The following is a 13647-nucleotide window of genomic DNA, read 5'->3' as shown; positions in this document are numbered from 1 at the left end:
TCCCAAAGTGAGAGGAAGCATCAAACTCTATTGTACCCAGGAGTCCCAGGCGTTCCCCACCAATATTGTTGCTGGGCACCAAGCTTCCTTAGGGCTCTGAGAAAGTCCCAGTGACGCCTTTTTCTCCTCCTCCTCCTCCTGTGCCTGTGCTGTCTTTTTCAGGCAGAGCTGGACCTCAGGATGCAACGGATGGTGCTCCAAGCCCTTCAGGCATTGAACTCCCCTGGTGTCAGAGCCCACTTCTGTGATGCTGACACTGCTGCTGGAGTGCCTTGACATCCTCCTGTCCATCTTGCCCACACAGCAGCTACCAGCGCCCAGGGACCCTTGATACCCCAGCGTCTACTGGGTCCTCCTCCCTCCAGAATCATTCCCATTCTGGGTTCCTCTGAAGAGGATGATGTATCGCAGCTGGGGGCACCGTCGGAGATTCTGGTGCCACACCCAGTTTTGCCTGATCCAATCCCCAGTTCCTTGTGGACCTTGGGGCCCTTGATGCCATCGATTTCATTGGTGCCATCAGTGCCCTCGGTGCCACCAGTGCCTGCAAAGCCCTCGTGCCACCAGTGCCTTTAGTGCCAAAACCAAGGAGCTTGGCCAGGGGTCCTCCACAAGGGTCCTCAGGGGACTTCAGTGAGGAGGAAGCCCCATATGATCCTTGGGGGGATAATACCTTGGAGTCTTCTTCTGATGGCTCAGGGGATCTTCCCTCAGACCCATCCCCTCTAGATGAGAGGTGCCAGTCCCCACCTGAGGATCTAACCTTTGTGGGTCTTGTGCACGCTATGGCAGAGGCCATTCCTTTCCACCTCCTAACAGAGGAGGATGCCCATCACAAAATGCTGAATGTTTTCAGTTCATTGATGCCCCAAAGGAGATAGTAGCTGTTCATATCCATGATATCTTTAAGGAGTTACTCTTTTGGGAACACTCCATCTCAGTGCCTCTGGTAAATTGGAAAGTGGATACGGTCTACTTGGTACAGCAAGCCTTGGGTTTTGACAGGCTCCTGTATCAGTCAGTGGTGGTAGAGTCGGCCTTCAAGAAGGCAAAGTATTCCCGCACCTACGCTTCTGCACCACTGGGTTGGGAGCACCGGGCATTGGATGCCTTAGGCAGGAAGGTGTACTAGGGCGCTATGCTGATCGCCCGGATTGCTTCCTACCAGCTGTACATGACCCAATAACTCGTAACCTCTGGAAGCAATTTCAAGAGTTGTCAGAGCGCCTTCCCCAGCATTAGCAGGAAGCTTTCTTGGCAGTCACCCAGCAAGGCTTGGAGTGTGGCAAACATGAGGTGCGCTCCACCTATGATTTGTTTGAAACAGCAGCTAGGGTGGTGGTGGCGGGCATCAGTGCTCGGAGAATGATGTGGCCCTGAGCATCAAATCTCCGGTCAGAAGTCCAAGAGAAGCTTGCGAGCTTGTCCTCTACTAGCGAGAATTTGTTCGAGGACAAGGTGAGAGATGCTGTGGCCCAGTTGAAGGATCACAATGAGACCCTCCAATGTCTCTCAGCCAGTACATTTGATCCCCCGTCTTCCACCAGGAAATCCTCACATCGGTGCAGCAGAAGTTCCTTCTATCGTCAGAGGAAATATTACCCTCTGGCCTCGCGTGCCCGTACGCCAAGAGTGGGTTCTAGGAGTCGCTCTATACAGCAGCGGAACCCCCAGACCTCAGCCGGCACCCCAGCAAAGCCTCACTACAAGGTTTTGACTGGCTACAAGGGAACATAAACTCCGTAACCGTACCCTCGACACTAGAGCCCCCGGTCGGGGGTCCGTTGTGATCCTTTCAGGACCGCTGGCCACAGGTCACCTCAGACCAGTGGGTCCTGTCTACCATTCATCGAGGGTATTGGTTGAACTTCCTTGGTATTCTCGTGGACTCTACCCGCTGCCCATCATGGGGCCAGTCCCTGAATCAGGAAATTCTCTGGACGGAGCTCTCTGCCTTTGTATTGTCCGGAGCAGTAGAACCCATACCTCTTCATCAGTAAGGACAGGGATTCTACTCCTGATTCTAAAGAGAACAGAGGGCTCCACCCTATATAGGGTCTGAGGGCCTTGAACAAATATTTGCTAAGAGAAAACTTCAAGATGGTCTCACTGGGCACTCTGATTCCCCATTGCAAAGAGGGAACTGGCTGTGCTCCCTCGGCCTCAAAGATGCATATACCCACATCGAGATCTTCCCTGGTCACAGAAAGTATTTATGGTTCCTTGTGGGCGACAGCCACTTCCAGTACAGGGTGTTGCCGTTTGGCCTGGCTTCAGCCCCATGGGTCTTCAACAAATGCTGGCAGTAGTGGGTGTGCACCTCCGCTGGCTGGGGGAGCACATGTTCCCATTCTTGGAAGATTGGCTGGTCAAGAGCACCACACAGGAGGGGGCACTTCACTCCCTATGCTTGACCATTCAGGTGCTGGAATCCCTCTGGTTTCTCATCAACTACCCGAAGACCCATCTCACCCCCATTCGTGTAGTTGGCCTGTATCATAAGAACATAAGAAGATAAGAAAATGCCATACTGGGTCAGACCAAGGGTCCTTCAAGCCCAGCATCCTGTTTCCAACAATGGCCAATCCAGGCCATAAGAACCTGGCAAGTACCCAAAAACTAAGTCTATTCCATGTTACCATTGCTAATGGCAGTGGCTATTCTCTAAGGGGTAGATTTTCAGACGAGCGCGAATAGCCTACTTTTGTTTGCGCTCCAGGCGCAAACAAAAGTACGCTGGATTTTAGTAGATACGCGCGTAGTCGCGCGTATCGGCTAAAATCCTGGATCGGCGCGCGCAAGGCTATCGATTTCGTATAGCCTGCGCGCGCCGAGCCGCGCAGCCTACCCCCGTTCCCTCCTAGGCCGCTCCGAAATCGGAGCGGCCTAGAAGGGAACTTTCCTTTGCCCTCCCTTCACCTTCCCCTACCTAACCCACCCGCCCGGCCCTGTCTAAACCCCCATCCTACCTTTGTCGGGGGATTTACGCCTTCCGGAGGGAGGCGTAAATCCCCGCGCGCGAGCGGGACTCCTGCGCGCCGGGCCGCGACCTGGGGGCGGGTACGGAGGGCGCGGCCACGCCCCCGGACCGCCCCGGGCCGTAGCCACGCCCCCGTACCCGCCCCCAAAACGCTGCCGCAACGCCGCGCGCTCCGGCCCCGCCCCCCGACACGCCTCCCGACACGCCCACTCCGAAAACCCCGGGACTTACGCGAGTCCCGGGGTTCTGCGCGCGCCGGTGAGCCTATGTAAAATAGGCTCACCGGCGCGCAGGGCCCTGCTCGCGTAAATCCGCCCGGTTTTGGGCGGATTTACGCGAGCAGGGCTCTGAAAATCCGCCCCTAAGTGAACTTAATAGCAGGTAATGGACTTCACCTCCAAGAACTTATCCAATCCTTTTTTAAACACAGCTATACTAACTGCACTAACCACATCCTCTGGCAACAAATTCCAGAGTTTAATTGTGCGTTGAGTAAAAAAGAACTTTCTCCGATTAGTTTAAATGTGCCCCATGCTAACTTCATGGAGTGCCCCCTAGTCTTTCTATTATCCGAAAGAGTAAATAACCGATTCACATCTACCCATTCTATACCTCTCATGATTTTAAGCATCTCTATCATATCCCCCCTCAGCCGTCTCTTCTCCAAGCTGAAAAGTCCTAACCTCTTTAGTCTTTCCTCATAGGGGAGCTGTTCCATTCCCCTTATCATTTTGGTAGCCCTTCTCTGTACCTTCTCCATCGGTGCCCACCTGCAAACGTCACAGGCCCGGGTCTTTCTTCCTCGCGATCAGGTGCTTGCCTTGGCATCTCTGGCAAGTCTAGTCTGCTGAAGCTGACAGGTGTTGACCAGGCTCCTCTTTGCTTGCTGGATCTCATGGCCGCATCTGTCCATGTTACTCCTTTGGCTCGCTTACGTATGTGGAGGCTCAGTGGACCCTGCGGTCTCAGCAGCAGCAAGCCACCCAGAACCTCAGTGTACACATTCAAGTCATGCCACCTTTCTGGACCTCCCTGTAGTGGTGGGAGAGTCTGCCCAATCTGGAGCAGGGGGTTCCCTTTCAGACCCCCCACCCCAATCCAGGTTGTGCTTACCACGGATGCTTTCATCTTGGGATGGGGTGCGCATCTGGATGGCCTCCACATGCAAGGTCTGTGTTCTGCTCAGGAAACTCTATAACAGATCAACTTCCTGGAGCTTCGGGCGATCAGGTACTCGCTCTGGGCATTCCGAGATCACTTGTCCAACCAGGCAGTCCTGATACAGACTGACAACCAAGTGGTGATGTAGTATATCAACAAGCAGAGAGGTACAGTTTTATTCCTCCTGTGTCAGGAGGCTGTCCAGATTTGGTTCTGGGCCCAGTCCCGGGGCATGTTACTCTGGACCTTATACCTGGCTTGGACGGAAAATGTGGTGGCAGACTGACTGAGTGTTTTGCCAGTACTGTTTGAATAATTTGAGCCTTAAATATTGTACATGCTTGTAGGAGGGAAAATTGATTCTGTCCAATCTTTGGTTGTAAAGTTCATGGAGAGTGACGTATTTGAAGCTTCTCATCAAAGATAAGCTAGCCCGGAGACACTACCCTAGTTCTCATCCAGCTGATAGTGCCCCTTTGAAGAGAGCAGGTTGTGCTGGTGTTAAAGTCTCTAGTTGTTTACCCTGCAGGTTTTCTTGATTTTTTGAAGTCTCTAATTAATGTTCGTGAGACCCTGGGGACAACCTTTAGTATTTTGAGCTTTTCCACTCTGGCACATGTTATCTGGAGACACCAAGCTTTGCCAATAATTTTGGCTCTTGTCCCTCACGACGCAGATGTAGTGGGGAGACACAGTTCATGTCGGGGAACTGGTGTTTGTTCCACTTCTACACAATTGCCTATTAAACATTTGCATTGCTTGGCACCTACCACATTGACTGAAGTCTTATTTCACGTTCAAGGATCCTTATATATAATTGCACTATACTCGATTCATTGTGGTTAAACCTAACACAATAGCATGCATTGTGGTGGTTAAAATCCTTTCATCAGATTATTTTTTTGCTTTGAATGACCTTTTCTTTACTTGAGATCGTATCCTTTTTTTGTCTTTCAGTTTTAAATGGCAGTTTTTTAACAACTCACTATTAAGTTCTTTTTTGAAACCTTACTGACTCATCTTACTGGAAGAAAATGTATCATAGTGTAGCAATAAGTCACTAGTTGCAGCAAGCAAAAATGGGCACCTAAAAAAATTTCATAAAAATTCCAAGTATAAAATTGATATAGAATATTTATTTATTAATTTAAAATTATTTATATACCATCTAACAATAAAATATTGATCAAAATGGTGTACAATGTTAATAAGCAAACAAAAATGAAAAAAAAATAGAAAAATACAATCTTGAATTATAATAGTGATTAAAAGTTATAAAGGAAAATTTTAAAATAATAACTTACTTTAAACTTTACAAACGAGATTAAAAAGAAGATTAGTTCCACATGACTTTGGAGTACAAAATGAAAAATGATGGATGTGTTAAGGTTACATTAGACCTGTATCTGAGATGGCAAATGCTTTTGAGAAAAGATAGGTTTTTAATGATTTCTTGAATTCTTTTGGGTTTGAAATTTGACGACGCAGTGTAGGTAATGAGTTCTATATTTGTGGGCCAGCTATGAGAATGCTCTGTTTCTTGTAGTTTTTAAACGTGCTAGGCATACTTATGGAATATCTAATAGGTTTTTGTTCAGAGATCTTAAATGGTTGGTTTGTAAATTCGAAGATCATGTGGCATAAGCATTAATTGCTAAATAAAATAAGTGAATAAAATAATGGTCATACTTTCTTTAAATTGTGAAAGGATATAAGTAAATCTTCAGTCCAACTTTAATGGGATTAAAATGAATAACAAGTGGTTTTCTTTGTAGGTTGAGCTGTGGTTTACATCCAACATTGAGATTGATGTTCCAGAAAATCCTGCAGAGCCTTTGCCTTTTAATAGACTGGAACATCTTATAAAGGTAACTGTTAAATCATGGTTTTAAAACACCCTAAATTTTAATCAAAGGGGCTTGATTTATGAAACATTTCCTCCCCTTCTATGCTTATGAGAAAATCCTATGACAAATCAAGCGCAGAGTCTTGTCTTCTAGTTTGTTTCAGCATTGTATTGCATTGCATTGTATTGCAGGCTGTATTTTGTAACCTTTTACACCATCACCAAAAATGGCCCACCTAACCTTAACAAGGGAACGATCCCTAACAGTGGTAGGCCCAGTGGCGTAGCCACGGGTGGGCCTGGGTGGGCAGGTGCCCACCCAACTTAGACCCAGGCCCACCCAACTGGCACCGGAACTGCAAGGCTGTCGCGGGATCCCATCCCCGCGACAGCGAACAAGAGAACCCACGCCTCGCGCGCCATCACGGCACACATGGGGAAGCGCTGCTGCGGCCGTATGGCCAACCGGTCTTCCTGTTGAGGGGGGGGAACGGAAGCGCCGCGGGCAGCTTCCGCTTCCTCCCCCAAAGCAGGAAGATCAGCTGCCTCTCCTGCTGCCACCCGTTCTCCTGCTATCTTCGGGCCCGCCGAACTTCCTGTTTGGGGGAGCGGAAGCGCCGCGCACAGCTTCCGCTTTCTCCCCCAAAGCAGGAAGATCAGCTGCCTCTCCTGCTGCCACCGGCCTCCTGCTATCTTCGGGCGTCGGGCCTTATGGTCCGCCGATCTTCCTGCTTGGGGGGGGGGGGGGGAGGAAGCGGACGTTGTGCGCTGCGCTTCCGCTCCCCCCCCCCCCCCGACAGGAAGTTCGGACGCCCGAAGATAGCAGGAGTCCGGTGGCAGCAGGAGAGGCGGCTGATCTTCCTGCTCTGGGGGAGAAAGCGGAAGCTGTGCACGTGCTTGAATGTATATGTGTGGATGAGAATGGGAGTGTGTGTGGGTGAAAACTGGAGCCTGGGTGTGTATGTGGGTGAGAATGGAAGCTTGAATATGTGGGTGAATGGGAGCTCGAATGTGTGTATGTGTGGTTGAGAATGGGAGCCTGGGTTTGTGGGTGGGTGAGAATGGGAGCTTGAATGTGTGTATATATGGGTGAGAATGAGAGCCTGGGTTTGTGTGGGTGGGTGAGAATGGAAGCTTGAATATGTGGATAAGAATGGGTGCTTGAATGTGTGTATGTGTGGGTGAGAATAGTACCTTAAATGTGTATATGTATGGATGAGAATGGGAGCTTGAATATGTGTGGGTGAGACTGGGAGCATGGGTTTGTGGGTGAGAATGGGAGTCTGGGTTTATGTGTGTGGGTGAGAATGGGTGCCTGGATGTGCGTCTGTGTGTGCATAAGAATATAAGCCTGGGGAGGGGTGAGAAAGTGAGAACTTGAATGTGAGCTTGGGGGGGGGGGGGGGAGAGCATATGAGAGTGAGAGCTTGAGTGTGTGAGAGGGAGTCTGTGAGAGAAAGCATGTGTGTGTGTGTGTGTGTGGAAGGGAAGAAGACAGTAATAGAAGAAAGACACTGAAAAGGAATTAGGAAATGACCTATAAGGGAAAAAATGGGAAAAAGAGACCAGGACCAACTGATTAGAAAAATACAAAGATCAGACAACAAAGGTAAAAATATATATCTATATTTTGAGATGTTAGCAATTTAAATATAAGCAACACAACCGCTCTCTCAAAATTTATGGACAGGTAGGAGCCGTGTATAAAATCGTAATAATAAGAAGGCTAAAGTACCACAAATCACCGTGAATTATGTTTGTATCATTAAGTAAACCTCATACTTAGGCGTAGATGTGAATGCTATGCTGCATAATTTGGCATTATTTATCAGTAAAAAAACAACTAGTAGACCTGCATGCCTACAGCCCACCCATGTTAACCTTGTGCCCACCCAAAAAATCAATTCTGGCTACGCCACTGGGTAGGCCCAACACTCTGGAACAGCCTACCACCCCAACTCAGACTCAACTCCACAACCCAGTCATTCAAAAAGAACCTCAAAACATGGCTCTTCAAAAAAAGCATACCCAACCACCACCCAACACCCAAAACCCAAGATTTCTTACTACACTAGATACTAATATAATACATAAGGTCTCCTCACAGACCAATCAATACCCATGCCACAAAGTTCAATGCAATATTATGTGCAATTCAATGCAAGTATTTTTTATAAAGTCCAATACAAAATGCTACAAAGTTCAATGTAAAAATGTTACAAAGCTCAATGTAAAAATGGTACAAAAGCTCAATGTAAAATATTACAAAGCTTAACCTAAAATGTTACAATGTTTCAATGTAAAACAAGAAGTCTACATCAATAGGCTCCTCTGTTACGCTGTAAACCGGTGTGATATGCCCTATGAACATCGGTATAGAAAAACAAATAAATAAATAAATAGTATTGAGGTCCATATTCAGTCACCGTATCATTTTGCTATAAATTTCGCATAAATATTGCCTGTGATAAAAAAGAGGTGTGGTTAGGGAAAGTTTTGAGAGACTGCTATGTACATTAAATTTATCACACTCATAGGGGCAGATTTTCAAAGGGGTACGCGCGTAACCCCCGAAAAGCTGCTCCTTCCACCCCCTGCGTGCGCCAAGCCTATGTTGCATAGGCTCGGCAGCGCATGCAAGCCCCGGGATGCGTGTAAGTCCTGGGGCTTTCCTGGGGGGGGGGGGGGGCGTGTCGCAGCCGACGCGTCATGGGGGGGCGTTCCAGGGGCAGGGCCGTGGGCTTGGTGCTGGCCCAGTGGAGTTCCAGGGGCATGGATGCGGCCTCCAGACCAGCCCCCAGACCGGAACATGGCGCGCTGGCGCGCGCAAGTGGCAGGCGTAACTTTTGAAATAAAGGTAGGGGGGAATTAGTTAGGGCCGGAGGGGCGGGTTAGTTAGGGGAAGGAAAGTGAAGGTAGGGGGCGCCGGAAAGAAAGTTCCCTCCGAGGCTACTCTGATTTCGGAGCGGCCTCGGAGGGAATGGAGGCAGGCTGCACGGCTTGGCATGCGCAGGCTGCCGATTTTGCGCAGCCTTGCGCACGCCAACCCTGGATTTTAAAAGATACGCGCGGCTACGTGCGTATCTTTTAAAATCCGGCGTACTTTTGTTCGCGCGCGAGTACTTTTTTAAAATCTGCCCCATAATATCTTCACTTTTAGGTGAGAGAGAGAGAGAGAGACTCTTTAGAAGGCTTTTATATAAGTCAACTATTTACACCACTGTAGGAGGATCAACTGGTAACTCGAGTTGATGTTTTGGTGGTGGTCTAGGGTTTGGGGGCAGTTTTACATGCACAGTCAGATGTAGAACAGCATAGTACACATCAGAGAAGCTTTGATGTGATTTGGAGTGAGGAAAGGTATACAAATATGAGATTTGTACATTGTACTCTCGACCTAGCTTGATGCACTCTCTACCTAGCTGCTATCAGCTAGGTACCTAGCTCTCTACCTAGCTCTCTACCTAGCTTTCTACCTAGCTGCTATCAGCTAGGTAAAGAGTGCATCAAGCCAGTTTTGGAGATATATTCAACAGAGCAGCCAAGCTATTGAATAGAGCTGGCTAACCTTATCCAGCTAACTTTAGGACAGCTCTTTGGCTCAACCAGACATAGCCGGCTAACTTTGACTATCAGAGTTAACCAGATAATTAACAGGGTAATTTGTCCAGGGGGACAACTCAGAACCAACGTCAGGAAATATTTCTTCACAGAAAGGGTGGTGGAAAGCCCTTCCACAGGAGGTGGTGAAGAAGAGAACAGTCAAAGAATTCAAAGGGGCATGGGATAAACACTGTGGATCTCTAAAGGCTAAAGGATGAAAATGAGATAAGCATGCAGGGGGGGTAACTTGCGGGTACAGCGGTTACTACCCTCAGCCATAATGCATGGAGATTACTACCCTCAGCCATAATGCTTTGATGCTTTTAATGCAACAGCAACATTGCTCCCCACTTAGACAGCAGGGGAAAAGAGGAATTGGATTCAGAAGACAACTGAGGGCCCTGACTTCCATGGTCTGGTATACTGATATGCAGACATAAGGGGAAAAGCACAGGACTGCTTCTATGGCCAAGTACTAAAGGAAACAAATAAAGCGTGCATGGGGGTAACTAATAAGCCTGGATAATTTTGATGCAACTCCAACATTTGCTCTCTGGATTTGCTCTTTGGATTTAGACAGCAACCAACGAGGGCCTCAACTTTTACAGTTTGGGAAACTGATAAGCATGGGATTAACCTGAACAGAGCAGCAGTTACAACCCTTATCAGAAGACATGGATTACTACTTTTAACAGATAAGCACTGATGCTTTTGATGCAACTGCAACATCGCTCTCTGCTTCAAAGGATGGGGGTAGGGGGAGGAAGGAAAGAGAAATTTGGATTCAGGGACAACCAACACGAGCCATGACTTTTTTACAGTGGAAGTTCCTTTTTCTTTTTTATCAGGTTTCTTGGTGTTGGTTCTTTTTAAATTGGTGATGTCTCACGGTGGTGTTCCTTCTTTTCTTTTTTTGTTTGGAGGGTCTCTTTTTTCTTTTCAGAAGGTCAGGTCGTGTCCGGGTCGGGTCGGCTCTGGGTCAGGTCAGCTCCGGGTCGGGTCTGGTTCTGGGTTGGGTCTGGTTCCGGGTCGGGTTCCGGGTCGGGTCAGGTTCCGGGTCAGGTCTGGTCCTTGGATAAGGCCTAGGGCCGGCTGAGGCTGTCGCAGCAGTGTGTAGGAGAGGCGTAGGTGGTGGAGGAGGCCTCGTTGCGGTGGCGGCGAATGCGGGCGCGGAAGCAGGAGGCTCAGGGCTGACTCAGGTAGGCCGGAAGTGAACATAAAGTCAATAAATAATTTTTTTGTTCACATAAAGTCAATAAATAATTGTTGTGTTCCGCAGATGTCTTCTCCAAGCAAAAGGCTGAGATTTTTCCGCCTCACCAGCCATTCGACTGTGCCATCAACCTCCTCCCTGGCACTGAGCCTCCTCGGGGGCACACCTATGCCCTTTCACCTGCAGAGACGCAATCCATGACTCAGTACATCAAAGAGATTCTGGAAAGGGGCTTCATTGATTAGATCCCTGAAGAATATTTACAGCTTCTTGTTCACATAAAGTCAATAAATAATTGTTGTGTTCCGCGGCTGCGAACGGCCACGGTCCCCTACCTGAACCCCAATGGCGGGCCACCGCAGCAGCGTCGGGGGAAGCTGCTAGTTCTGGTGCTCGTCGTTTCCCTTGACAGCGCGGGTCTCCAGGTTGGCCGCCGGGTTGGGAGCCGTCCCTGCTCCTCCCTTGTGGCATCGGGCAGCTTTCCTCCGCAGTCTGAAATCCAAGATGGCCGTGCATCCTTACTAGATTTAAAGGGACCTCGTCCCTTTAATTGCTTACAGCTGTTTCCAATGCACCGGACCAGGGGAAGTATAAAAGGAGACTTCCTCTGCTCATTCCTTGACTTGGCAACTTCCGTAGTTGGTCAGGTCTGCTTGCTTCGGTGAGTCTTCTTGTGCTTCGGATCCTTGATACCTTGGTTCCTGACTTTGGATTGGCAAGCGGTGATTCTTGGTGTATGACTTCGGACTGGCAAGCGGCGATCCCTTGGTGCGTGTCCTCGGACTGGTAAGCGACGACCCTCTGGCACTTGACCTTGGACTTCTTCTGGACAATCTTATCCAAGGGCCCACCTAAGTCCCAGCGGCCTGGGTCCCTACAGGCTCCTCCCAGGGGGACCACGGGCTTCCAGTGGCGAAGACGCAGTTGGCTTCTTCGATGTCACGACTCTTCCTCTGCCTCCACGGTCACCTCAGTCTCCAGTGCCAAGGGTCAACCGGTCATATCCTCTGTTCCGCCTCACCACCCGACGAAAGAACCTAAGGATCCACCTCCTGAGGTATACCATCCTCCCATCAGCCCAAGGGTTCACAAGCCTGAGCATAACAATAATAGGACAGTAGAAAACTTGTGACTTTAGTTCTTTAGCAAAGTCTCTTAATTTCTTCATAACACATGAAATCCTTCTTTTCCCCATTTACTCCAAATAGCTCAAATTACTCAGATTCAAGATAGTTCAATCCTCCTTTATACTCTCAAATTTATCCCAGCTTCTTCCCACTAGATGGTTAGATAAAGTCCCAATATTATTATTAGAACTAAATCCCTGTTCTCATAACTTTTCCCAAAGTCTTCAGTTATATTTTAGCTCTCTTATTTAGTACCTAATGGGCATTCTTCTCTCAAGTACCTTTCTCATGAGGCAATCCTCCATGGGGGTGAGCATTATTGGACAAGGGACTCCTCCTCCGGTTTGGCGTATGTATTTGTTGCGGTTAGCGACCTTTGTCTTCAATTGGGCCTTTATTTCCTGGTACCTGTGGGCCAAACAAGCTCCTGTCCTCTTGAAAGGCTAACTCAAAATCTACAAGGATTGATTATGCTTGAAGATGATAAACAGCTAGAACACACCATATGCAGCTTTCACCGGAGTAACATCCAAACCTCTATTTACTAAATCTGCATTGGACCTCCCCAGCAATTGAATACATTCCTTTTGGGAGAAAAACAAAGGTACCCTACACTTCTATGGCCATACATACAGCCCTTAGTGATGATGAACCAATATCAATTTCTGAAGAGAATGTCTTTCTTCCTACTCTAGTCCAGAGGGTCCCCCAGCACTTGGGGGTCCAGCTATTGGAGATAGTGAATAATTTCATTGCCACTTTGAACCATGAAAGCCAGAGAGAAAAGTTGGCATCTCTTATGTACAAGATGGATATCATTTTTCCACATAGTGGAATGGCTCAAAGCTCTATGTTGGTATATTTCTATTCTCAAGAGTTTCTGGTGTTGGGAGTAAGTCCTCACCACAAGGTAATCAATTCTCCTCATCCAAGGGAGTCTTTTCACTATTCAGACAGGGATCATTCTGAGTTCCTACTGGACTTTTCCCTGTTAGAACACTGGAAGTCTCTGCCTCAGTCAACCTTATCCTGTTCTGGGTCCTGGCTTAATGTTCCCCTGTGGTCAGTACAGGAGGAAGATTCTACAGGAATTCCTTCAGTTCCACTTCCAGACTTGATGCAGCTCCATAGGATCTCTGCTACTCCAAGTTCTTGGATAAATTGGCATAGACACTATCCATCAGTGTCTAGTTTCTTCATTGGCCAGCAGATTCCATGACTAGCCTGATTCTTAAGCTTCTTAAGAACCTCCAGATATAGTTGCACTGGAGAAGGTACAGAGAAGAGCAACCAAAATGATAAAGGTGATGGGACTTCTGCCCTATGAGAAAAGACTAAAGAGGTTAGTGCTGTTCAGCTTGGAGAATAGACGGCTGAGGGCCGATATGGTAGAGGTCTATAAAATCATGAAAGGACTTGAACAGGATACTGGGCTTGATGGACCCTTGGTCTGACTGAGTATGGTGTATCTTATGTTCTTATATTCTTATGAGGACCCGGACTGGAGAATGCAGCATGGAGGCCGGAGCCCCAGGAGAAAAGACAGCAGCATGGAGGCAGGAGTCCCAGGAGAAGACACAGAAGCATAGAGGCAGACTTGCCAGGGGAAGACACAGCAGCAGCATGGAGGCAGGAACCCCAGGAGAAGACACAGCAACTTGGAGGCAGCAGCAGGATGAGAGGAGATGAGATGAGTCATGATGAGAAGAGACAGCAG

At 48.3% G+C, this 13647-nt stretch overlaps 1 protein-coding gene across 1 annotated transcript in view; it reads left to right on the top strand.

The window, feature by feature from the left end:
- The window catches only part of LOC115076912 (sperm flagellar protein 2-like), a 347966-nt gene that overhangs the window by 270634 nt on the left and 63685 nt on the right, over positions 1-13647 (top strand). The window contains exon 12 of the mRNA XM_029578930.1: positions 5917-6009. Coding sequence (XP_029434790.1) covers positions 5917-6009 — 93 coding nt within the window. The remainder of the gene's footprint in view (positions 1-5916; positions 6010-13647) is intronic.

Source organism: Rhinatrema bivittatum, chromosome 1, assembly GCF_901001135.1.
Source record: "Rhinatrema bivittatum chromosome 1, aRhiBiv1.1, whole genome shotgun sequence".
Classification (NCBI taxonomy): domain Eukaryota; kingdom Metazoa; phylum Chordata; class Amphibia; order Gymnophiona; family Rhinatrematidae; genus Rhinatrema; species Rhinatrema bivittatum.
The sequence above is the reverse complement of the archived record's forward strand: the minus strand, read 5'-3'. Positions and strand labels throughout refer to the sequence as shown.